Here is a 24,613-nt window from a genome sequence, read left to right as displayed (position 1 = left end):
GACAGAAGGTGGAAGAGAAAATAACATGAGTCCCCAAAAAAATAAATGCAAAGAAATTAAATATGGAAGAAAGAGACTGATGAATAGGGAGTTATGGTCCTCCTATGTTAGACAAAAAGCCACCTATAACTTCCTGCTAAGTATGTGTTTGCACAAGGGTAGTTACCGATATAAAACCGCTATACTCTCCTCTATTTACATTTTTTACTATTATTTTAAAATTCAAAGCTGCCATTGACTTTTCTTGAGCTTTGCTTTTCATTTTCAGCTCTCCTACCTGCAGAGGCATTAATGAAAAACATTCATGACAACAGCTATGTTCAACTCATTAGTCATTAAGTTGTGTCTTTTTGGCCTAAAGGGCGGTACACGCTGTGCTGGCGTGGGTCAGCTGGCGCTGGACATCACACTTTCTAAGTTAACCCAAATAAAACATTCCTGCTAAGTAACCAATAGCTCAACTGGAAAACAGAACAGGGTGAACCACTGAGTTAGAAATAACAGAAACCAAATCAGTTCAGGACTATTAGCAAATAGCAATATTTAAGTTATCAGATGCCAGTACATGAATTATTTCAGTCGAGTCATTAGTATGGTCAAAGCAGGCTTCAGTTCAGCAGTAATTCTGGTGAAGAGAAGTGTAAGTCATGCATAAAGCCTCCATAACCTATAACCACATAAGTAAAGTAGGAAAACTATATTAAACATAATGAAAAAGGCTACACTGTCTGCCTCCTGTCCCTCGTATCTATGCTTTTCGCCTTCCCAAACCACCAGACTCACAGAAGATGCATTTGCAGTTGATACAGCTCTCCACTTGATTTAATGATGTATATACCATTAGGTTATGCTCCATGAAAAAAGGAAAGCATACAATCAGTGATGAAGTTTTTCAGAGACTTGCATTTTCCTGAAAGCTTGTTTTCTCTCCTCTGATTCTGAAGGGATGCTTGGTGGATTTTTTCCATTTAAAATTAGTTTCCATGTTACAAGGAATATATTTACGGTTTGAGATCATGAACTCATTGAGTGCAATGTATAGGGTCAATCAAAAATTTGTTGCATTTATATAGAGTTAGTTACAGAATAATGGGGAAAATGTCAGAGCCTGGAGTATTTTCCAATACTCTGGCAAACATTTACAAAGTGAACACTTTCAACAGTTCCTAAAGTGGCTTAGTGACTTACCCATCTCAGTTGTCATCTCTTCATCTCCCTGTCCTGCCCACAAATACATACCTCCCTTATACAGACACCTCTCAGCTTTCACACATTTACTCATTTACTGGAAAAAAGAAAAGAGTTGAACCAGGGAGCATTCATATAATCCCTTCTCCTTACTCAAGGTTTTCTATTTCCTGTGAAGGGAAACTTCTGTATCTGCTTGTCCTACAGCACTCAGATTTGGAAAATAAGTCATGGAACTCTGTGGGATCATGCTTCTCTGTTTAGAGCACAATGCATGCTCTAAGGCTAATAAGGCTGGCAGCACAGCTATTGCTTATATGAACAAGAGTGGTCCCACTATCGCTGTGTTTAAAGCTCCTACCAGGATTCCACATCAGTGATGTCAAAATTTCTCAATTCTCTCAAAATGCCAAAAATCATTAGTGAAATACTCATCTGATATGGTGTATCTCATAAATTTGAAAGAGTTCTTTGAGAATTTATTCCACATTATGAGGGCATGGCTAAAACAAGAGTTTACACAGCACAGAGAAAGGAGCTGAAAAAAAAATTTAGAGATTCCAGAGAGATCGTTCTTCTGTCAGGCCAATGACTCCCTCCTTAAGGGTCCTTGAGTTCTAGGTCAAAATCTTAGAGGAAGCTTTGATTGGAAAGCTCTTTTCCTTTGCTAATATTAGGTGTAGGAGGGCAGCAACTATGTGGCAAATGGTTGGAAAAGCCAGAGGAGGGATCTGGCTCTGTGTGACTTGGTAGCAGAGATGATCAGTGTGCACAGAGGCAGGCACACTCTCCAGTCTGGGGGAGCCAATGTGGTCAAGGGAAACTTGCACAAAGGAAATTAGTGTGTGCTTAAATAGGGGAGTTTTCAACACTCTGAACATCCTCTATTAGCAACTAAAGTCACAGTTTCAGAGTCCTTGAGTATGCCCAGAAAGGGTCTCAGATAAAGATCAAAGGAGAGGGGTAAGCTCACAGGCAGGAATGATGTGCACTCTTATTTTAACCGAATCAACAGTGGCAGTCATTTCAATCTTGTTAGAGTACAGATATTCTGTCCAACGAAACAGGTAGTACCTGCTAACTAAATATTTCCTAAAAGGTAGAAGAGGAAACTTTCAGTGTGAATATTTATTAAAATGGGAAAACACTAACTAGAGTCAGATGCTCAAATACAACAGCAGATAGGTTTGAGAAGTCATCTCTACTGTTTAGAGTTGTGTTCATTTTTGTATGCAGTGGAGGAGTGATGTGGAAAAAGCTCATTGTCCCTCTCACATACAGAAGCAAATTTGGAGTCAATGAAATAATGAAATTAAATCATGAAAAAGGACTCATAGGGAGGTTTCCAATTAAATGAGGTTGCAGAAACCAGCAAGGTTTTAAGTAGTGCAGAGGAATCTATCCCGTTTACAAAAGGCAAATATTTATCCAATGGCAGGTAGGAAGGCCTTCATCTAATGCTGAAGGATCAGATATATTCAGCTAACCTTAAGGCTGTTCCTGGATTATTTCAGTTCCATGATAAAAGTATCAGGTTAGAAATATTTAAACAAAAGCTTTATAGCACTGAAAACAAAACAATAACAATCACTCTGTTTATTTTCATCCTTAGAATGGATTACTGCTACAGGTTAAAAAAACTAATCAAATAAACAACCCCCCCCCCCCCCCCAAATTTTCATAAAGTATATTATTGGTCATGGCAACTAACAAACATCTTCAAAGACGCAGGTTTTGCTCAGTTATTTCAAATAAAATTTGACATGAAAGTATTTATAGCCCCTTAAAATAATGTGCATGTTAAAAAAGACTATGAAAGTGCAGTTTATGGAGAGAGAACCACTAGGACAGCAAAATAAAATCTTAACAAAGTGTCTAGAACAAAATTGTTGACTTTTATCCTTTTTACAATGAATAAATTTAAAAAGACAAAATAAAAAGAATGCCGGAAAAATTTGTCTTGCTGATTTAATAAGTAGCTATTCAAAGCTGCAAAGAGAAAAGCACTAATAAATACAGACTGGTGAAAGGAAATTATAACAAAGGGACTCTCCTACAAGTTTAGGTGAAGGCAGGGGCAGAGTCCTTGAGATGCCAGGCCTTGCACCTCACACACACCTAACCTAGTCCCAGTTGGATGATTTTAAAAGTAAGACACGACTCTGAAGAAATGGCTCTTAGTCCACAAGACTAAAAGCACCAAAACTTGCTCTTTGTCTCACAGGACCCTAGAGCTGAGCAATGTGTACAAGGATTTATGTAGTCTCTGTCTTCTCAAGGCTCTCCCCAATCTCTTTGTCACCTGAGTTTTGATGAAGGCAACTTGAAAGAACTTAGGATTTCTTTCTAGCTTGTAGCCCAGAAACACAAGTTTCTCACTACCCGCCTCCAAAAAAATTCGAAAGGCAGAGCTAAAAGAAAAATCAAAGGCTGTGCTAAAGGAACAAAAAATCTCCCAACAAACAAACAACCCCAATGAAATCAAACAAAAACCCACACCAACAAAATAAGCATGAGCACAGAAACACATTTTGTTTTGTTTGGTATCAAAGGAAATTTTGAAAAGGTAAGATACACTTAAAATAGTTTTAATTTAGGATGAATTTAAGCAGTAATGAACCAGAAAGTAGAATAATAGAAAAAATTATCAACTTGCCATAATTAGGCCACCAAGGCTTTGGTCTGCACATACAATGCTCAAAGAAGTTAACTCATGAGGTCTAATAGATGATCTTTAGGTGTCTTCCAACACAAACCCATTCTATGATTCTGTGACTGGACTACTAGCCACATTCAGTGAAACAAGACCACCATTACTCATTTCACAATATTATTTTTAATTGAATACTACAGCTGATCTCACATATTTTCCTTTCAAGGTTGTTTTCCACTCTCCCTCCTGCAAACCTCTGACCTGTTTTACCTCTTGCACAGCTGCATCCCTGAACTCCAAGTAAACAAAGAGAAACTGAAAAATGTTCCACCAAGGAAAGCTATCTATAAGTCACAGAGGATGTAATTTTATTTTCTCTTGTTACTGCTTGCCATTTCTTCAATTTATGAGTTTGATTCCATTTTTATAGCTTAGATGGCACAATTCATAGCCAAATACCTAAATCCTTGTAAAATAAACAAATGCTTTGGTATACTTGTGTTTCTTCTTCATTTCTTCTATCCTAGCTGCCAAAACAGATTCAACTAGTCCTTTAGGTGATAGTTAAAAGCAGAAATAATTAAAATTCAACGTTTATAAGTCTGTATAAATATATGGCAGTACACTTTCCTCCTCCATTAAAAATAAAAATAAAGAAACCACCTTTTAATCCCACTACCTATTTCTATTCCACTGCAGTTGGTGCAACTGTGTGAAGGTGAAAATGCACAAAATTATATGGATAGCAATGTAGTTAAAAAACCTCAAAATTTGACCTTCTGCACACAGGAAGACTAAGATGAATAATTACAAAAGTCAAAAGGAAAATGATTCTAATATTTCTGCCCTGAATAAAGAAAACAGTTCAAACAAAAAGTTGAGGAAATGACAAATTATATGAAGCACAAGCACTCGCTATGCCTTCACACCTGTCCTTTATCTTTAGGTTCCTATTACTTCGTTATCCCTCAAATATGATCAGTAACAGCTTTTCACACCTAAATAATACCTAGGCAATGCCTCCACACTTGTTTAGCTGCTGCAGTTGGTTTATATAGGGCACATCAAAACAGAGCAAGACAGCAGAGCATTGCTTAGGATACTGGCAAGGCTTTGCCTAGACTTCAAGAGTGACAACTCTCTGATCATTGAATATCATTGCTGTTTTCACATTTCTAAGAGGAGAGAGGTAAAGAAACAGAATAATGATGCAGATAGACTTTTGGAGCAATATATAGTGAAATACAATCAGAAAGAGACAAGAAATGTTGTTTTCAGAACTTGGAAGCGCATATTGGTTAATACCTGAAGGCCACTGTTATTGACCCTTCAAAGGGAAATGACATCCTGCCAAGCTGCTAGCTTTTTTCCTCCCACATTTCATCCTATGTGTAAAAAACCTTTCCTGTTCTCAGAGGATCATTTTTACAACCACTGAGGACACACTGGAGAGGTGAACTTTCTAAGGCATGTACACTCCAGTGCATAAGACACTACCATAGAGATCCAGAGAAATGCATTCATACCCTGGTTTGGCATTGTATTTCCTCAGGTAATTCATGACAGCTAAGCACACAGTGGAAAAACCCAAAGTAAAATAATTAGGCTAACTTGTGATGTTGATTTAATTTCCCATGCAGCTATAATCTATTTAAACTTCAGTGCTTTCTTTACTTCTTCTGAAGTTCAAACAGGAAAATCTGCCATTGCCTTTACAGCAAAGTGCATTGCTGTTAACTGGACTCTGCATGTATACCAATCAAAAAACATTTCCTTTCAGCAAGATCTGCAGTCAGAAAAGAGTATCCATATTAGAAAATCTGGCACACCTACAGAGATGTTTTAATTAATATAAAAAGAGCTGATATCAACTTGAAAAAGTAATAGGGCCTGGACCTGAGATACTCATCAAGTTGTAAATTTTAGATATTTGTGTTATTATTACTTATTGGGTCAATAGTGTGTCAATCCCTATCTATACATCAATGCAGTCCTTTTTTATGGTATTCAAAAGAAAATTTTTCTTAACCTATCTTATGTCTCTTCCTCTTCTACATTCATTACGAGAGCTTCCAAAATATTCTTACAAAGAGTAAGATTACAAATTTCACACTTTTAGAGTTCTCCTTTAGAATCTGTTTGACTTCATGCTTCAAATCCTACCTGCACAGGAGAAATTAATGTGTTCCCCTGCTCCAAACCTAAAACAGCAGGTTAGATTTTTGTATGGTATTGTTGTCAAAGACTAATAAAGATCTGATGCTATGAGTGGACACTACCTTGGCTACATTACCAAGCCATTTCATTTCATAGAAAAATCTTTCCAGAACCTCTTCTTTTTTTATATCCCATTTCCATTTTCACCAACCAAACTGTGAAAAGCGTTATTATCTCGCTCATAACTGATCACATGCCATTCAATGTCAAACCACACCCAAATGCTAGGTATGTATCTCATATGTATATGTGTATGTCTGTGTGTATGTATATGTATTAAAGAGATTCACATCCACAGATATGTGCCTGCAAATTTATCCTGGAGTTGTTTTCTTTGTCTAATTTCATGCCTCAGTTGTTTTAAATATCCAAAACTAGGAACCAGAGATAAACATCAGGGAAAAAAACCCCAACATGTGTTTCTTTTGATTACAGCAATAAAAGAGAAATTAACTTCTTCTCTCATCTTTAGCAATCTATATCACAACCTGAGTCTTACACCAAATGATGACGTTCAGTCTCCACACTTTGCTGTTTCATACCTATCAAACTGCACATCAAATTTGACACAGACAGCAACTCTAAGAGATGTGGAACAAACCATTCTAAATAAAATAAAATAAACCCCACCCAATACTGCATCTTTAACCTATAGCCATTAAGTATTTCTACAACCAAATATTTTCTTACAGTGTTGTGGAAAGTCACTAGAACTTGAAACATCATGACAAAAACTAGAATTTTTCCATAGTAAATGCTAGAGAAAAAGAAAAGATTAGTTATGGTTTGGGATGTCTGAATAACATGGAAAATCATGATAATAAAAAATGAAATCTCAGCTGTATCTTGGACAAAACAACTCTGCAGTCCTGGCTCTACATGAAGCAATTTGAACAATCAGTTAATGGGGCCTAATAAGCAAAATAAGTTCTGTGCTGTTGGTTAGAAACTCGACAGGAATCCAAAGTTGAGCAGAAAAAATCCTTAGCATCAGAGGGTCAGCTGTATTCATTGTTTTCTGGTAAAACCAAAATAGCATCATGATCTCTGCCTGCATCTTGGCAATCCTCAAACATCAGAAACATTCATTTTCTAACAAACAGGTCCTTATGACTTCTCAGCACAGTTTTCCTTTATTTAGACAACTATTTCTCTGTATTTTTCTAGGACCATAAAGGGTATGAAAGACCTTGAGCCCAGGGTGCACTGTGCAATGGAGCTGTGTCCAGCTAGCTTAGAAATGTGTGGGAAACTTTGGAATTCTCTGTGCCACTCTTTGCTCAGAGGAAGAGTCCTAACAGGCTTCCAGACAGGACCCTAAAAAAAACCAAAGTTCACAGATACAAAATTCCCTGTTTGTTTCTCTGTTGTTTTTACCTTATCAAGATAGCTCTCCTGAAGACCAGCTTTCTTCAGACTGAAAAATCTGGAAACCTCAGGTGGACCTAAACAGCAGCTGGATCTTCCTCATATCTTTTTAGCCCCATGGTCTACTACTTTCTAAGAGAAAGCTTGGTAAAGCTAGCTTTGGTCACTGGTGCAGAATGCAGGCTTCACTCTGGTAAGTTCTTGAGATGGCAGTCAGCTCTTTCACTTTGTAGGTGTCAAACATGGGAATACTGACAGGAAAGCTCTAACCAAGGCTGGTTTATATCTAGATGAACATATTTAGTGCTATAAGATCAATCTTAGCAATTCTTTGGTGGTTTTTGATAATACAAAACAAATCAAAACTATGGATATAAAAAGCAAAGACTCTAGTAAAGAGAGGTAAATACCTAATTCTAGCTATTCACAACTTCATAAATCTCAGTCTTTGACTGTAGCTAATTCCATAGTGATGGAGCCATTCACTCAAATGCTGGTAAGAGATGTCAGAGTAAATCTTCCAGAAGGCTCACTTGAATGTATCTGCTAAGGACTGGCTGACACGGCTCTGATGGGACAGCCAGAGCGAGAGATGAGTATGGTCTCTGCATAGTACTGAAGAAAGAGAAATGTACAGCTAAATGTGAAACATTAATTTGAAAAACTGTGAGGAGCATTTGTTTCTCAGAGAAGCTGTGCAACGCTCAAGATAGCACTGAGAACTTCTGAAGCAGGCTGCCTTTTACTCTCTGAAACCCAGTCAGGATGAGACTGAAAGACAGAGAGACAGAAATTTGCTTTTTAATGCTTATTTAGCCAGAAATCACTGCATACAATAACAACATAAATTTAGTGCAAATTCCATGCCACTCCTTACATTTTTTCCCTGACTTTATCCATGGTGTGGCTGGAAAAAACTAGCTTTACTTTAAAAAGAAAAGAAAACCGAACAAACAACGCAATCCATGGAAGAATGTGTTTAAAAGTTTACTGCATAAGAAGCAGCATGCTAGACCACAGACTGAGAGCACTCAGTCTGGACCAGGGCAGAAAACCTTAGGAGGTACCTCCAGCACACTATTTAAAACATTATGTTAACAAGACTGAAGTTCCTGCCAGGCTTATTGGTGCTCTATGCCATTTTGGTAAGACAGGGAACTTTTAGCAAAGCAGACCTGCTGCTGGTCAGGACAGGCATCTTAAAGTATGCTGCAGTACGGACAGACCTTTAAATCAACCTTCAGTATTTCTTAAGTTAATAGCTGTTATCAACTTCGTTACTTATTTATTTAGTTACAAGCACATCAGGCTGGGCTTTGCTCTCCATGAAAACTATTTTAACACAAAGCAGATTTGGATCCTTATTTGCTTTGAACCACAGGCAAAAAAACAATACATTTAGTTTGGAAAAAGGCTGCCAAATGGATGAAAAAGGCCTGCAAGTTTTCTTTTTGGTCGCCCTTAGCATTTACAGTCAACTTTTCCCAGCTCAAAACCCAAAGTCTGCTCTCAATTAGCCTGGCGTAGATCAGACCAACTCCATTGAATTCAGACAACTTTTCTGGATATAGAGCATTGTGAGACAGAACAGAACCTGGCCAATATTGTCTTTTTTTTTGGTTGTTTTACCAGCACCATGAATTTCTCTCTTTTTGGAAGACTTATCGGTTGACACAAAGCAGATGACTGTGGACAACCTGTTTGATGTGGTAAACAAAAGCAAAGCACTTGCCAAAACAGCTGACGAGCTAGAAACAAAAGAAACATGAACATTGTGGGAAGGAGAATGATGGGAAAGAACTTGAACCTTCTACTGATTTTGGTGCAGAAGTCCAAAAATAAGTTAGAATACTTCCCAAAATAAAATTTAGTACAGTGTAAGAGTGCGACTTCAATCTCTAACCGCCATCAGAAGCAATTCCGTTGGGTCTAATCCACTGTAAAACCAGACATAAGACATCTGCAACCACACACGTAGTTTAGAACTTTCAGCAGGAACAATACAGTAAGATTATTGTCAATATTGTTACAATTCCTACCGGGAAAGAAAATGTAGTGAAGAAATAAAGACTGAAATTCATCTCATAGTTATTTTTTGGGAAATACAGCACTGCAAAAACTTACTGCCAAATTTTTTTCCTTTCTCAAGAGGGTCCAGAGTTATGAACCAAAAGGTCATTAGCAGGAGACAGTTAGTTCTTTCATGGCTGAACAGAAGTGATTTTCAATTTACAAAGGTAATAAGTAATTTTTATCCATTTGTATAGATTCCTCTCTACAACATTAACAATGGAAGCAGCAGGGTCATAATGAGCATTTATTTTGACAAAATCAGGTGATGCCTGCACCATATTCTAACACAGGATTTTAAAATTTCAATACAAATTGCCACAAGATCTAAACTTATGATGCTCTATTCAAGTCCTTTAAACCAATAAACATCTTGCATTGAAGACCATGTGCTCAAATTTTAAAATTTGATTCCAGAAAACCTCTTTCCATTTAAGTCTAATTCAAATTCTATAAATGTGTAAAAACCTTAAAGTACTCACTCAGCTTCACTATTTCTTTTGCCTAAACATTCATGAATAGAAGCCATAAGGCTTTTCCTTTTTTTTTTTTTTTTTTGTCTTAGTTTAGCTATCAGGTGTAGAGATACTGTTGCACACATCTGGACTATTTCACTGAAAGTTGAGACTTACTGGAACACAATACAGCAGGGAGGCTGTTTTTCCTCTTCCTACCACAACTACAGATTTGGGCAGATAATGAATCTAAAAATGTGAAGGACAGAATCTGCTGATTTGAAAAGCTTGTTTACCAGAAACACTTTACCAAAAAAATAAGAATTATAGAAGATCCAACAGTTGATTAACTTCTTTTCATGGTAACTTAAACAATTTCACTGAGCATAGAGCTTGCATCCTCAAATCCTGAACATACTTTGTAGTCTTTAATGTCCCATGGGAAAAAAAATCTGATTTGCCAGCTACAAATAATATTCCCTGTCTTTAACTGCTAAGAGGACTGGAGAATGGGGGTGGAGGCTGAGGCAGTATTTTTATTTAACTAACATGCAAAGATCAGAATTACACACATTCATAATTGAATGCCTGTTTCCTTACAGAGCCTGGTGAGCAAGCTGAGAAGATTCCATTCTAAATGGAATCAAAAATAATTTAATTATTTTCCTACAGAAGATAACAGTAACATGAAATTAAAATTGACTTCTTAGATACAGACTTTTTTCTTGTATTTGAACTTAAATTATGCTTTAAATATGTCACTGACAAAGAGCCGTGGAGCAGAACTGGATAATTTTTTTTGCAGAAAAGCACAATTATTGAAATTATTTTATGCTGGTTTAAAAATACTTCAAAGAGCTTCTGAAACGAATCTGTTGTGTTTTTATTCCCTCTATTCTATTCCCACTAAAAATTAGCTCACACATACATTTATTAAAAGTTACTGAAGACTGCAAAATAAACCTAGCAAGCACACACAGTAATAGTGAGAAAACATAATGGTAGAAGTTGTTGTCCTGGATGGCTTCTATTTGTTTAATTAATTAACAGTAAGGGAAAGATTTCTGCAGAGTTGAAGCATCTCCTCCTTTCTAATCCAAATTCATCAGTTCAACAAAAAACCCCTGTATAAATCATATAATAATAAATATCTGTTCCACATCCATGGCTACAGATTCCCAGTCATATTGTTAAGTCCTGAAGCAGGGCCCAAGGTCATGCACAAGGTATCCCATGCAGAGCAGCTGAAGCTCCCAGCTGCACTCACACTGAAAATGCTTTAAACTCATCCTCAAATTCACTGTCATCCTTGTTTTCAGTCTGTAAGACCATGGGGCTCTCAGCTGTCAGCCCACTAAAGACCAGGCCACAGAAGGTGATGGAAAATAAATATTAATCTACTGTTGAATACCAAAAAGAAAAATTGAAAAAAGGAAGAAAATAAAGTGCTATTTTTGTGGCATACAACATGCAACTACTGTTTCAGTTATCTGGAGTCTTACATTTTGATGTTGCCAGATTAAACTTTAGTCAACCCAGCTCTCTTTTCAAGAAGAGTGCTTTACATGCAACATAGGATTTTAAGGCTCTAAGTTTACATCCCCTGTTAACCAAAAGAAATCTTCAATGAATTTCCCAAAAGTTATAATTAATATGAGATATGCTCTTGTACAGACCACACTTCAGTTTTTCAAACTGCATCTTCAGCAGTGAGATGACAGTGTCCAGCTTTTGCTGTCTGCAGTTTATGTTTCACCACTTGAGCTAGGCAGCCAGATTCCCTTAGAGTCAACAAACAGCCAGTCTCAGAGCTTGATTCTTCTCGGTTGAAATTTCAGGGGTGTAGAGCACATTAGATAACTGAAGGCCCACCAGTGCTTGCTGCACTCCACTGACATCAAAGAGAGGAGACCTGATCAGACATCTAATTTGGGTGAAATTACTTCCAGTCCTCCTGAGCAGCAGTCAGACACGCTGAGGATCTGAACCTCCTTTTTTTTCCTAAGCACACACAGCCTAAGCCAACCATCATAGGACTGGCGAAGACACCATCTTCAACTAACTCCGCTGTTGCAGACTGTGCTCAGCTAGCCATTAGTGCCTCTGTTTTCCTAATTATAAAATATTAGATATATTCACTACTATGATGTAGCTTCAAAGGCAAATATTTATGCTGGAATGAAGAGGAGGAAAAAAAATAAGAATGAACTGTAACATATACAGGACAAATAGCTCTGAATTAACATTACCATGCTCTTGTTACAATTTTCTGTTATGTGGACATAGTGAATATAAAATCTATAAGTGGATGAAATTAAGCTGAGTTAGTTCTCACACCAAATGCTTTATCTCATGTGGTTTGGGTCCACTTACTTAGTGGATGGTGCTGAAGAATTTAGCTATGTAGGTAAGTCACCTCTAAATCCATTTCCTTTTTTGCGCTGGTATTTCAACTCTAAATATGCTTTTAGTTTTTTTCATTTTTATTTCAATGAAAAGAGAAAGATAAAGAAAAGCCTTTCATATTAATGAAGTGCAACGGACAGAAAGTAATGGGAGAAGAGAGAAGTATCCCTCAGCTCCTGCCTTACCTCTCACTGAGCTCTTCCACGCGCTGCTCATGGCTCAGCACGAAGCTCGACTGCCCGCAGGGGCTGGCGGGGGCTGACAAAGTGCTCTTGACGTTCTGTGCCGAGTGCCTCCGGCTCCGCCTGCGCTCCAGCCCCCTGCGCTCCCCAGCACCAAGGCTGGCCCTCCTCCGATCCTTGCGCCCACTGGGAGGGGGCTCAGCACTCTCATCTCCATCTTCATGCCTCAGTGTCACCTGAGAAAGAGAGGAAGAAGGCTGACACGGTCGCTTCAGCTGCCACAGGTCTTCACACCTAGGCTTAAAAATTGCCTGGTCTCAACGTGATTAAATCCTATTAGCATCGCTGTTTCTACAGCCACCCCTGAAAGTTGCTGTCTACTCATTAGTGCAGTGTGGCAGTTCTACCAATGGAATTGTATACTAATGCCGTGCATACAACACTATAACAACACGTTTATATATCTCTTAATCCGTTTTCTTTTTAATGTGGGACTGAAGTTTCAAGGAAGCTGAGCAGTCTTGGACAACTAGTTCTCTTTATATCCATCCAAAATACTTGGGTGAAGACTTGGTTCTAGTTAAGTCAACAGGAAAAAACTCCATGCATTGACAGATTCAACATTTCCTCATGTTCAGACATGAAAGTTGTAGTGAGTAAATGGAAGTTACCATCTAGAGTGTGCTGGAAATAGAAGAGGACTAAAGCATGGGTGCAATGCCAAATATCTGAAACTGCTGCATGCCCCTGATGGGCCAATGTGAGGTACCTCTAATAGAAACAAAGTATTATCTTATGGTACATGAGATACCCCTGGCAGAAACAACATAGTAACTAGTCACTCTCTGCATCTGAAATGCAGCCTAACATTTAAATAATCATTGTATGAGAAAGATCCACCCCAACAGGCAGAGGTATAGAAAGGGCAATGTATGTCATCAGAAGAATGCCTGTCTTCTATTAGTCTTGTTACTCTGGTAATTATTACCAGAAGTTTTTTTTTAAAAAAAAACAAATCAAAGGGGGAAGCGAGATATCTCTGCTTGGGGTGTAGAATCTGTTTCTGTCAGGAAAAAGATTTTTCAGGTAAAAGAACAGGATTGACAGAAAAAAGGAAGAACCTGCATAGACATGTTTAAATTTAATTTGGTCATCAAGAAAAAGCTGGCACCCAACCAAGTCAACTGCCAATTCTACAATTAAGTCTTTCAGTAGGTGCAGCATGCACAAAAAACAATCCATCCTTTTAAGATTAATCTTTATATTTTTAAAAGGGCTTTATAAGATGATGCCTCTGATGACAGAAAAAGAAAGAACATTATTAAGCCCTCTCATTCTCTTGTTTTTCCTAAAAATTGCTGTATATAAAGCTTAACTCTGCTAGTTAGTGAAGTGGTATGGGAGTAGAATTGATGGAGAAAAAGGAGAATCAAATCTGTCAAATCCTTTGCTGGACTTAGGCAGAGATGAAGTAATTTAATTTTTTCACATTAGACCACTAATTCATATTTACATTACAACTTCAGCCTAAACCTCCTAACTCCAACACTTCCCACAGTCTGAAAAAAAGGCTAATTATTAAGAAACTGGATATCCTACCGCTGCATATAAATTGCTTCAGAAGTAGTTATTTTATACCTAGGTGGTAAATGTGGAGTCACTCATTACTCCATTGCTGCAAACTGCATAGGATCTGGTCCAGTGTAAACTCTTGAACAGGGACTTGCTGGATATTCAGTTGTAGAACAAGTGGTATTTGTGATGTTGAGCTCAGCCGAACCTTTTTGACGCGCTGAATACTTTTGCACATGGGAAGAACATCTACTTGCTTCAGCATGTGCAACTAGCAGTTGCAGAAAGGAGGCTAGTAAATGTGCTGGTTTGCCTTGGACTATGCCCCAGCTTTAACATAAAATGCCTTTGCATTAAAGGCAGCTATGTGCCATAGGAGGTCACATATAGAAATGTGTTTACTACTTACAGCAACCAGATGTTTTTCTTTAAAAATAGGAGAGATAACCAAATTTCACCTAGGTTACATTTCCCCCCTCCTCTCAGCTTTGAAGTTTGCACAAGCTGAAAGATGCATAAAGCAGGGCATGTTATGTTACCTCATAAATGTTAAATTGCTCAACTAAGTCCAAGTCTGCTCCTTTCTTGTTCAAGTGTCTCTGTGAAATAGCTTCAATGCCTAGCTCTTCCAGACAGTCCACCACATCGTAGAAAGAGTCTTGATCTGGCAGTCCTGACAGTGTCTAGGAATCAAAGGAAAAAACATTTAAATCTGTTTGTTTTGAAAAGAGTTAAACAAAGGATTTTAAAAGCGGGTGGCAAGTGGTGCTATGCATGATTTAAATAAAGTAAAACCCATGATGTGGGATTATAGACACCAACAGAAAATAAATAACAAGTGACACAGCTTTTAACAAACAACTCTCTGCACTTTGTAGAAAAATGAATAATTGGAAAAACAAATCAATGTTGTTATTTTATACCAAAAAGTATGGAAAATGTAGGTCTTTAAAATACACAGTTGGATTCTTTCTGGCTGCATTCAAGAACAGACTTAAAGAATGGAGAATGTTAATCAGGGATAAAAGCAATGAGGGAGAAAAAACCCCAAAACATTTAGCTAAAAAGAGTAAAGCTCAGTTTCCACTGATTCCTGTAAGTTTAGCCTTAAGAAGAAAAAGTCCAATGCACAGCTATGTGATGTCAGGATAGCAGGAAATATCCTGCCCCATGTGCCTATTGTCCTCCACACCTGCAGCAGCAGTCATCTTCCCTGAGCACAAATTGGTTTCTATTACAGAGATAGTGAATCCCCTCCTCCCGCTCAGATTGAAGTCCTATTAAAGGTACACCGACTCCTTAATTCCTATTCCAGCTTGCTACTGATTTCTAGTCAGTTTGTGCTGATTTTTTAGTGCTCCTTATGCATGATGCAGAAAAACTAGTTTAATCCTGCACTAGTTGAACAGAAACTACTGAACACACTGTGCCACTTACCTGGCAGGGCAACACATCCCTGACCACAGTTACCGGTCTATGCAGAGCTGTTGCTGCAAAATACCTGAGAGCACAGGCTGGAAGCAACACAGTTTTTCTGGATTAGCTCACTAGAGGGAAGTTTACTCTGAAGAAGTTTCCTCTCTCCCATTCAATTAGCTAAGTAATTTATCTATATTCCCAGTAGAGGAGAGAAAGATCAAGGGAAAGAGATGCAAAACCCAGGCCCTCTCCAAGGAGAGTTACATCGTCTCATGCCTCAGATGGGATGAACTGTGCTCTGTGAATACTGTTTTTCCGTAGACCATCTTTTCCAAGGTGGCTCTGAACAGCAGCCCCTCTGGGCTGCCTCCCTACACCAGGAAGCTTTACATTCAGAGAAATAGCTCTGGATTACATGAGTAATGAGAGGAAAATGGGCAGCTGACATTGCTGTCTTGTTAAAGCACCTCTTTCCTGTGATATAAGACACTGAAATATGTGCATCAGCAACATACTTTTTTTTTTTTTTTTTTCCTAACTAAACACAACACAGCAATGTTTTTTTCTTCAGTCATTACAGGATTATTGACTGGTGAAATTCACTACAACAGGAATTCCTAGCACAAAGAGCAATTAAGTATTAAGGCTGTATGTTCAGGCTTTAATTATATTGTCTCCCTCCAGAACAGCATTTAAGTCTCTGTTTAGAACCCACTGAAAACTATGAAACTAAAACATCCTGAACAGTGCTGAGAACAGATACCACATTTATTTTGTTCATTCCTAAACTGACACCTAGAATTGAGTACAAGTCTAAGGATTAACAAAATGCAGTTCTCACACTGAGCATTCAGTAGAACTTTAACTTGGATGTTGAAATATTATAATAAAAAAAGTGTTCAATTATGAGGCTTTCAGTTCCAAATGACATGGACAGCAACTATTCTGCCTTCATGCACAGTAGGATATGATATTTTACCTGCAAGATGGTGGAGGAACAGTCAGATCACCTGAGCATTTACTTCCAAAAATTACAGGAAATTATCTCAATGTTGATGTGCAGATCACCCACCTTCAAGTATAGCTTTTTTGAAATCCAATGTAAGGCAAGATGTAGACTGGAAAAACAGCAGCATAAGGTAGTATTTACAGGCAACTGCTGCTGTCAGCAGCCTTTTATTGGTTATTATAATTTAAAATCACACAGCACTGTAAATCCAATTTTCACTGCATGTTGTTGACCAGAACTGGGCAACTGAACTCCCAAATATAGAAATAAAATATTTTTCCTTTGGATGGTTTGTCATTACACAGATCCATTTTCAGAGCCTAAAGCATACCAAATTCAATTTCTAACTACTCCAAGAAAGATCACAAAATTTATACTGGAGCTGTGCATAACCAGAAGCGTCTACATTGGGATCACCCTCATTTAAGAGATTCATTAATGCCTAAGCCCTGACAAATTAAAAGAGGCTTAATAAAATATTGGCATAACTAATTCGGTTAAGCATCAATAAAAGAGAGGGAGAGGATGAAAGGACTGGAGCAATTCTTATGTCTGGGCAGATATGTTTTCTGCTCTGGAGCAGGAAGGAAAACAGTCTGTAAATGGATAGGTGGAGATAGAAAAAAAGAGTACAAGCATGCTTTCGTAAGACAAATCCTTCATGAAGACTCTGCCCTCATTGAAAACTTTGACATTTCCTTGTCTAGAGAAGCTGAAACCTTCTGAGCTGTCTTTGTATTCTCTGTGGGGGAAAAAATTATAACTGTTACATGCTGCTTGCTGTTTTCCCTATAATCATGAAAAATATCCCATTAAAAACACCATAAAGCTGCCCATAAGCCAGATCATAATTATAAGTGTGGATTTGTGGGATTCCACTCTTCCTTGATCTTCATAACTGCCTTGCTCCTTTGACTGCGAAATGCTTTTTTTTTTGTATGTTTTTAAAAAATTACTTCCCCCTAAAAATAGCTTTAAATGTACTGAAAAACTCAGACTTAAAGGATAATAAGTGTCAGCAGGGAAAATCTTAGAGGAAGTCAAACACCAGGTAGGTTACAACTGCGCAAACAATGATGAGAACTATCTCAGAAAGTGGAATCAGTACCTAAAACAAGGTGTAAAGAAGAGACATTAATGACTGGTCACCTTGGCTTTAATAGCAGCTACAGACAGAAGCATATATAACAGATGATGCTTTTCAGAAAGAGTACAGAAGTAAGGTAAGGTGGTCTTTTAAACTTAAGAGGAACCTTACTACTGCAGAAATAAAAGCAAGGGTGACTCTAAGCATAAGTACAGTAAGAACAGTAATATCCACAGGGGAGGTTAGTCTGTCTCAGACATATTTGCTGGAAAATATCTGCCATTAAGAAATCATTTATATAAAAAAAATACAAACAAAAACCCAACAAAAAGCAACCCGCAATTCCAATCATGTAGCCAAGAGCCCAATAATCTGGCAGCTTGGTGTGTAACCTACACAAACAAATTCAGCATCTTCAAGTGAATACAATGAGTAATAGTATTTTCTAATACTTTGCCTTATTAAGTATAACCATAAACCACACAATTATTTTGTTTGCCAAGATTATGCTGGTTTTCTGTGCTCTTTTAAAAAAAATGATCTTTAATTTTAGTACCTCCTGCTACAATTTGTCTATGACTAGATGCTGGTTTTTAAGGAATTTACACAAATAAATTTCTAACTTTCAAGGAGTTTCCATTTTCTCTCTCCCAACAGCAGAAGTCAGTATTTCAGAAAATATTTGACTTTACTGCAGAACTATCACTTGCAAATCCTATCACCAGAAAATATAAGGAAATAAGAAAAAATGTAATCTTTTTTAAGCAGAAGCACTCTGCCTAGCACTCAGACCTGTTAAATTCATCATATTTATATTGCAGCAAAAAACCCACAAAAACTATATGAAAACTGCACAACATAGGCTTTTGTGAGCATGTGATCTTTTCACCAGAGCTTGCTTTCCTTCTCCCCTTGGATAGTCTGTCGAGTTAGTTTGTCGCCTTTTCCTTTAGCACTGCAGAGTCAGCGCTGGGAGAGGAGCCAGTCAGACCACAATTCCACACAACATCCACCAAAATAACAATTCTACTCCCGGCTGCTGCCTCTGGGTGGCTGCAGCACAAGTAACAGGAGAGCACTGATTGATTACACCGTGTTCTGCAACTCCTCTGTGACCGGTCTCTTCCGTCATATACTCTCAACAGGGAAGTTCATTATACAATAGAAAACACTAATATTATCTCCACCAGTCATGCTAACAAAGGAAACAAACCTTGTTAACCAAGGTCATTGCATAAACCAGTAGTTCTGTGTCAACCCCATCCTTCTCCTCCAGTATCTCCATGATGTTGGACCATGGCTTGGCTCCTAGAGGAAAAGCAGAAACCATTGGTTACAGTCATCAAAATGGAGAGTTACATAAAAAGCTTCTACTTATCCAAGAAGTAGCACAAATTTGGAATATGTGGCCAGGTGAAAGCTCAAGCAGAAAAATCCAGCTTTGTCTACAGTCTCTCCTGCTCACCTGAGAGTGAAGTTAATGTCTACAGTTAAAACTACAGTCCAGCCTATTGCAGGGATATAAAATACGGCAGTGGACTTTCTCCAAAGGTACCAGCTTCTCTCCCTTGATGACAAATGAAGCTTTTCTAGTGCAGTGTGACTGAGACCAAAATTCTAAAAATCAGGTGATAGGAATTTTACCCAGTCTATCATAGGTTCATCTAGGTTTTGATAAATCTTCAGCAGAGACCTACATGCTGTGCTTTCAGTGTGCCTGCTGCTCCTATTTCTGGAGCTATTCCTGAGTTGTACTGCACTAAGGTAAGTTAGGTTAACAAAACATTGTGGCAGAGAAACAGTTTTCTCAAATTATAGGCTATGTGTCTTGGATAAGAGAAATGATCAATGAAGAGAAAGCATTTTTGCTGTGGCTCTTTCTCAAAACACTTTAATAGGAAACCTACCTACAGAAATTTCAGATATGATGCTCTCATTTTCCACTAAGAAAGGTGAAAATTTTTTCTTTTAGTTATTTGCTTGATTTGAATATTGTTTTGAATTTGCATATTTCTCTGATACCTAAACCCTAATGGGCTTTGTGAGTTGTGCTAAAAACATCAGGCAAGCAACACACCACCACAAGACTCAGCCTCTTGTGTGGAAGGAACCTCGTAAAACTGTCCCATCTCATTTGACTGAATGGCAAGATGGCTGTATTTAGCAAATTTTATCTAGGAAAACTGAAATAAATAATAAAGGACTGCAATGCAGTGTTTTGTTTGGAGTAAAGTTAAAGGTGAGGAGGACTAAGCAAAGAGCTAACCCTCAGACTAGAGATGCACTCAATCCAACTGCACAAACATAACTGCGATATTATTTCAATTTCAAAAAGAAACATGCAGAGTATTCCAACAGTCCAAATCCCCTGACCACTATACAAATGGTGAGAGTTTTGAGTATAATCAGGCAGCAAAATGCAGATGTGCCATTACAGCTACCTGTTGCTGACTGATCCAAGGCCTAAACTCTGTATAACCCTGTAACAGCCCTTGATTATTAAAGATGATACAATATATGTGCCCTGCTACACAGACATAAAATCTCTGCTCACCAAGGATCTGCATTTTCAAGGCAATGGCACTGCAGTGTGTGGAAAAACCTGTCTAGAAGTGAATATGCAGACAGCAATACTTCTTTTTTTACTTCCCCCTCTGTCTCTAATCTGTACTACTGAGCCAGGGCTTTTTTATCCTAAGCAAAATCAAAGGAGAAGGGGGATTCACTCTCAGCTCTCAAGATGTATCTCTATGCATTACTAATTAAATACTGATTCAAATACATGTCTGTAATGAAAATATGCTAGACACCTCTTTACCAGATTCTCTATATTGCCAGACATTTTGTGCAGTATATATTCAAAAGTCATGTGGAACAAATTCACTTGGCTTGCAAATGATATATGATCAGCAGGAATGATATTCTCACTACAAAAATGTTTTCCTGTGGTTTTCAGTGAAAAAATGAAAAATGGAAGGAAATAGGAAAGAGAAACAAAATGGAGAAACCATGCAAGTCTGACTCACAATAATGCCATTTGGAAAAACAGTGAGTTGATAACAACATGAAAACATACTTATTTAATCCACTGAATTATTTAGTGAGAGTCCTTTGTTATTGCATGCAGGTTCTACTCTTATTGGAACAATCCTAGTTTGTTTTTTAGGCAGCATCCATGTGTTTTTTGTTTTCCCTGAGTGTCTCAGTAATTCTTCATTATCATAAAATAAAAATTTCATTGTCACCTTGCTGTTTTCAAGCAAAGATGATATATAATTCTCTTCTAGTAACACTGCTATTTTATTTCAGAATACAATTTAAAAAAAAAAATTGTTGATGGGAACACTTACTAGTAAGACAGCCCTGTAACAGCTCATCTATCTTTCAAATACTTTCTTTATGCTTCTGCTACTAAACTTCCAAAATCTAGACTTAAATTCCAAATTCTTCATCTATTCCCTCACTACAGTCAAGAAGAGGCAATGCTATCAACGACTTTGACAGAATTATTCCAATTTGTATCAGAAAACCTTTCTTTCAAATGTTGTTTCCCCCATTATGATCTCAATCTGAACAGCCAAGAAGTGAACATGGAAACAGCTGACAGGCCATGTACTACCCACCAGAATAAGGCAATTCTGCTGTGGAAGTTGCAACATGAGCTTACTGCTTTGCTATCCTTGGGTTAATATTCTTGAATATATATAATGAGAATCTACAGTTTCCAACCTATGATCCATACAGCATGGGACATGGGCAGATCCAGCTCATCTCCCCCTTCCAGAGCTTGTGCAGTCCAGCAGACTTAAAATGAAAAGAGACCTGTTCAGATTAAGATCATAAAGAGGAAAATTGCATTTGAAAAGAAAGGTTTCATCTTTTACATATTGGAGTAGCTCTGCCAAAGCCATTGACAGTACAGCCTCCTCTTGATTCTATTAAGGGAATAGGTAAATTTCCTCCTTCACCAGATCCTGAAGCAGAAAAATGATCATTTAGAAGAATGATGATATAGCATCCAAGTGATTTTTCTGGAAGCAGATGGGGATGTTTCCATAAGGTTATGACTTTTATGCAGGACTTGTGGCAAAATCGATGGGATTGATGAAAAAGGCTCAGTAAAGTGAAACAGCAGAGATTGAGTTTTGTGTGTTCTCCTGCCTTCTAATGGGTAAAATGAGAACTGCATCACTGCCCTTTAGAGCCTTGCCACTAGGAAGAGCTCTTTATCACATGTATTCTGACAGGGAGGCTGTAGCCTCAGCTCTGATGTTACTTGTAGATTACAAGTAACCATGCATGGTGTATAGACGAGGAACGATGCAACAATCAAGCTGCTATTAAATTAATATAGTCTATTTTCTGAATAACATTGCCCATTGTCCCAGTCTTTTTTCAGTTTGCTCTTTAAATGTTTTTACATCTTTATTTTAATGCTTTTGTTCATGTCATACACAAAACTTTGACACCACAACTACAAAACATCTGCACAGTTTGTATAAAGCATGAAATATCTTGCACAAGGGCAGAATTCTGCATGAGAACTGCCACCAGCAGCTATAGGCTGGAAAGGCAGTGATACTTTTGGAAGTGTACTTTTGGCTATTTATATATGAACTTACATCTTTCCATTGTACCTGCAGTACATGCGCTAATTTAGTGGAATATAACTATGAATGAAATTGCAGGAAAAGCAGAGAGCTGATAATGAGGGCCATTTGGCTTTAATCTCCGTCCTAAAATATGATTGTGATAAAGAAGCCCTAGACAGCAGAGTGCAATGCCAGCTCCACTTCCTGGAGCCTTTGCGGTTTGGTATGCTTAAACTGAAAAGAGACCAAATTCCTCTGGAGTTCTGAAACAAGAAAGCGTGGGAGAAGGGAGGAGCTAAATGGAAGTGCAAGCAGAAGCTAATTCCTACATGATGAGAGCCATGCAGTTATTCATTTATGGTCTGCTTGTACTTCAGAGTAAAGCCAGTACTTCTGTGGATCTCTGTGTTTCAGTTTGCATATGGATGTATTCACACATAGAAACCACAGATGGGATCGCTTTGAAACCAGACTGAGTTAATATGGGGTTCTCTAAGTTAATCACGTGTGGTACACATGTTGAAGAATTATGTCATATCTCATCACCTTGTATGTACATGAAACATTGAACTTTTATCAAAGCAGTGCTGAACTTAATTACATACCTGCAAGATTTATGACAACAGTTCACGAAAAGGCATACTGCTTTTTTCTTTTTTTCTGTTTTGTTTCACCAGTTATTAAAAGTGGGTACTTCTCATTTATAAGCCACTAATTTAAAATTATAAATTAAAACACAGCACATCCACATCTAAAAGTGAAGGGCTTTGACACTGTCTTCCATAGCATTCTTTTGGAGAAACTGGCTGCTCATGGCTTGGGTGGGTGTACTGCTCACTGGGTAGAAAACTGACTGGATGATTGGCCTAGAGAGCAGGAGTTCTCAGAGCTCAGTTCAGCTGGCAGATGATCACTTTTAGGGTTCCCCAGGGCTCAGTGTTGGGGCCACTCCTGTTTAATATTATTATCAATGACCTGGATGGGGGGACTGAGGGCACCCTCAGTCAGTTTGCAGGTGACACCAAGTTAGATGGGAGAGTTGATCTGCTGAAGGCAACAAATTTCTACAGAGGGATCTGGATAAGGAGGATCAATGGGACGAGGCCAATTGTGTGAAGACCAGCAGTGTCCTAGTACTTGGGTCACAACTGCTCCATGCAGCACTGGGGGCAGAGCTGGAAAGCAGCCTGTCAGAAAAGGACCTGGGAGTGCTGGTCAGCAGTGGCTGAACATGAGCCATTACCGCCCAGGTGACCAAGAAGGCCAGTGGCATCCTGGATCAGGAATAGTGTGGCCAGCAGCACTAGGGAAGTTATTGTCTCTGTACTTGGCACTGGTGAAGCCTCATCTTGAATCCTGTGTTTGGTTTTGGGCCCCTCACTGCAAGAAGGACATTGAGGTGCTTTCCAGAGAAAGGCAACAAAGCTGGTGAAGGGTCTGGAGCACAAGCCTTATGAGGAGTGGCTAAAGGAGCTGGGGTTCTTTTAGCCTGGAAAAAAGGAGGCTTAGGGGAATATTACCTCTCTACAACTCCTGAAAGGAGACTGTAGCCAGGTGGGGGTTGTCCTCTTTTCCCAGTTAACAAGACACAGGATGAGAGGAAATTTCCCCAAGTTGCATCAAGGGAGGTTTAGATTAGATATTAGGAAGAATTTTTTTCACCAAAAGCGTTGACAGGTTTTGGAACAGGCTGCCCAGGGAAGTGGTGGACTTCTGTCTTCACTGTCGCCAGAGGTATTTAAAAGACATGCAGATGTAGCAGTAAGGGACATGGTGTAGTGGTGAACTTGGCAATTCTGTGTTAATGGTTTGACTCAATGGTCTTAAAAGTCTTTTCCAACCAAAATGATTCTGTGACTCAATTATGTTGGTGATCTAAAAAGAGAACTAAATATAAAACCAGAAAAATAATCTCTTAAGGAGCTAAGTACAACTCCTTAATGAAAATAATTTTAAAAAAATAGGAAGAAGGAAAATCTGGGTATTTGGGCTAAGGTGTTTTCAAGAGTTCATGAAATAATCTACCAAAGCACAGGTATGATAATTCCTGAAAAACCTCTAATCATATTCTCAACATACGCTCATCTAATTACATCATTAGTTTTTTCAAGTCTTGTGTTATTACTTAAGTTGTTTTATTACTTTGGGGCATGTAGATGATTGCCTCAGACTGTTCTACAGACAGAGAAGGGAATACTTTGTTTAGGGTCCTCCTTTCTCCTTCTTCTTAATGAGTTCATTAGCATGTGTCATGAAGTTACTTTACCTTTAAGAAAGTTGAAGTTGCTGAGAACTGCCTAGAGTCTTTTCTCCTGACCAATTATCGGTCATTGCTGAGAATTGACAGCAGTTTAGGCCATTGAAAAGTAGGATCAACTTGTGAACCCTACCTTAA

The 24,613-nt window shown here is 38.2% G+C and overlaps 1 protein-coding gene across 5 annotated transcripts in view; it reads right to left on the bottom strand.

The window, feature by feature from the left end:
- Positions 1-24,613, bottom strand: part of FHOD3 (formin homology 2 domain containing 3) — a 373,706-nt gene that overhangs the window by 97,879 nt on the left and 251,214 nt on the right. For all 5 annotated transcript variants that reach the window (XM_033512167.1, XM_033512166.1, XM_015619233.3 and 2 more), the window contains exons 8-10: positions 18,840-18,934; positions 14,651-14,794; positions 12,543-12,775 (exon numbers count right to left, since the gene is read on the bottom strand). In XM_033512167.1, coding sequence (XP_033368058.1) covers positions 12,543-12,775; positions 14,651-14,794; positions 18,840-18,934 — 472 coding nt within the window. The remainder of the gene's footprint in view (positions 1-12,542; positions 12,776-14,650; positions 14,795-18,839; positions 18,935-24,613) is intronic.

Source organism: Parus major, chromosome 2, assembly GCF_001522545.3.
Source record: "Parus major isolate Abel chromosome 2, Parus_major1.1, whole genome shotgun sequence".
Classification (NCBI taxonomy): domain Eukaryota; kingdom Metazoa; phylum Chordata; class Aves; order Passeriformes; family Paridae; genus Parus; species Parus major.
Note: the sequence above shows the minus strand (reverse complement) of the source record. Positions and strands in the feature narration are given on the sequence as shown.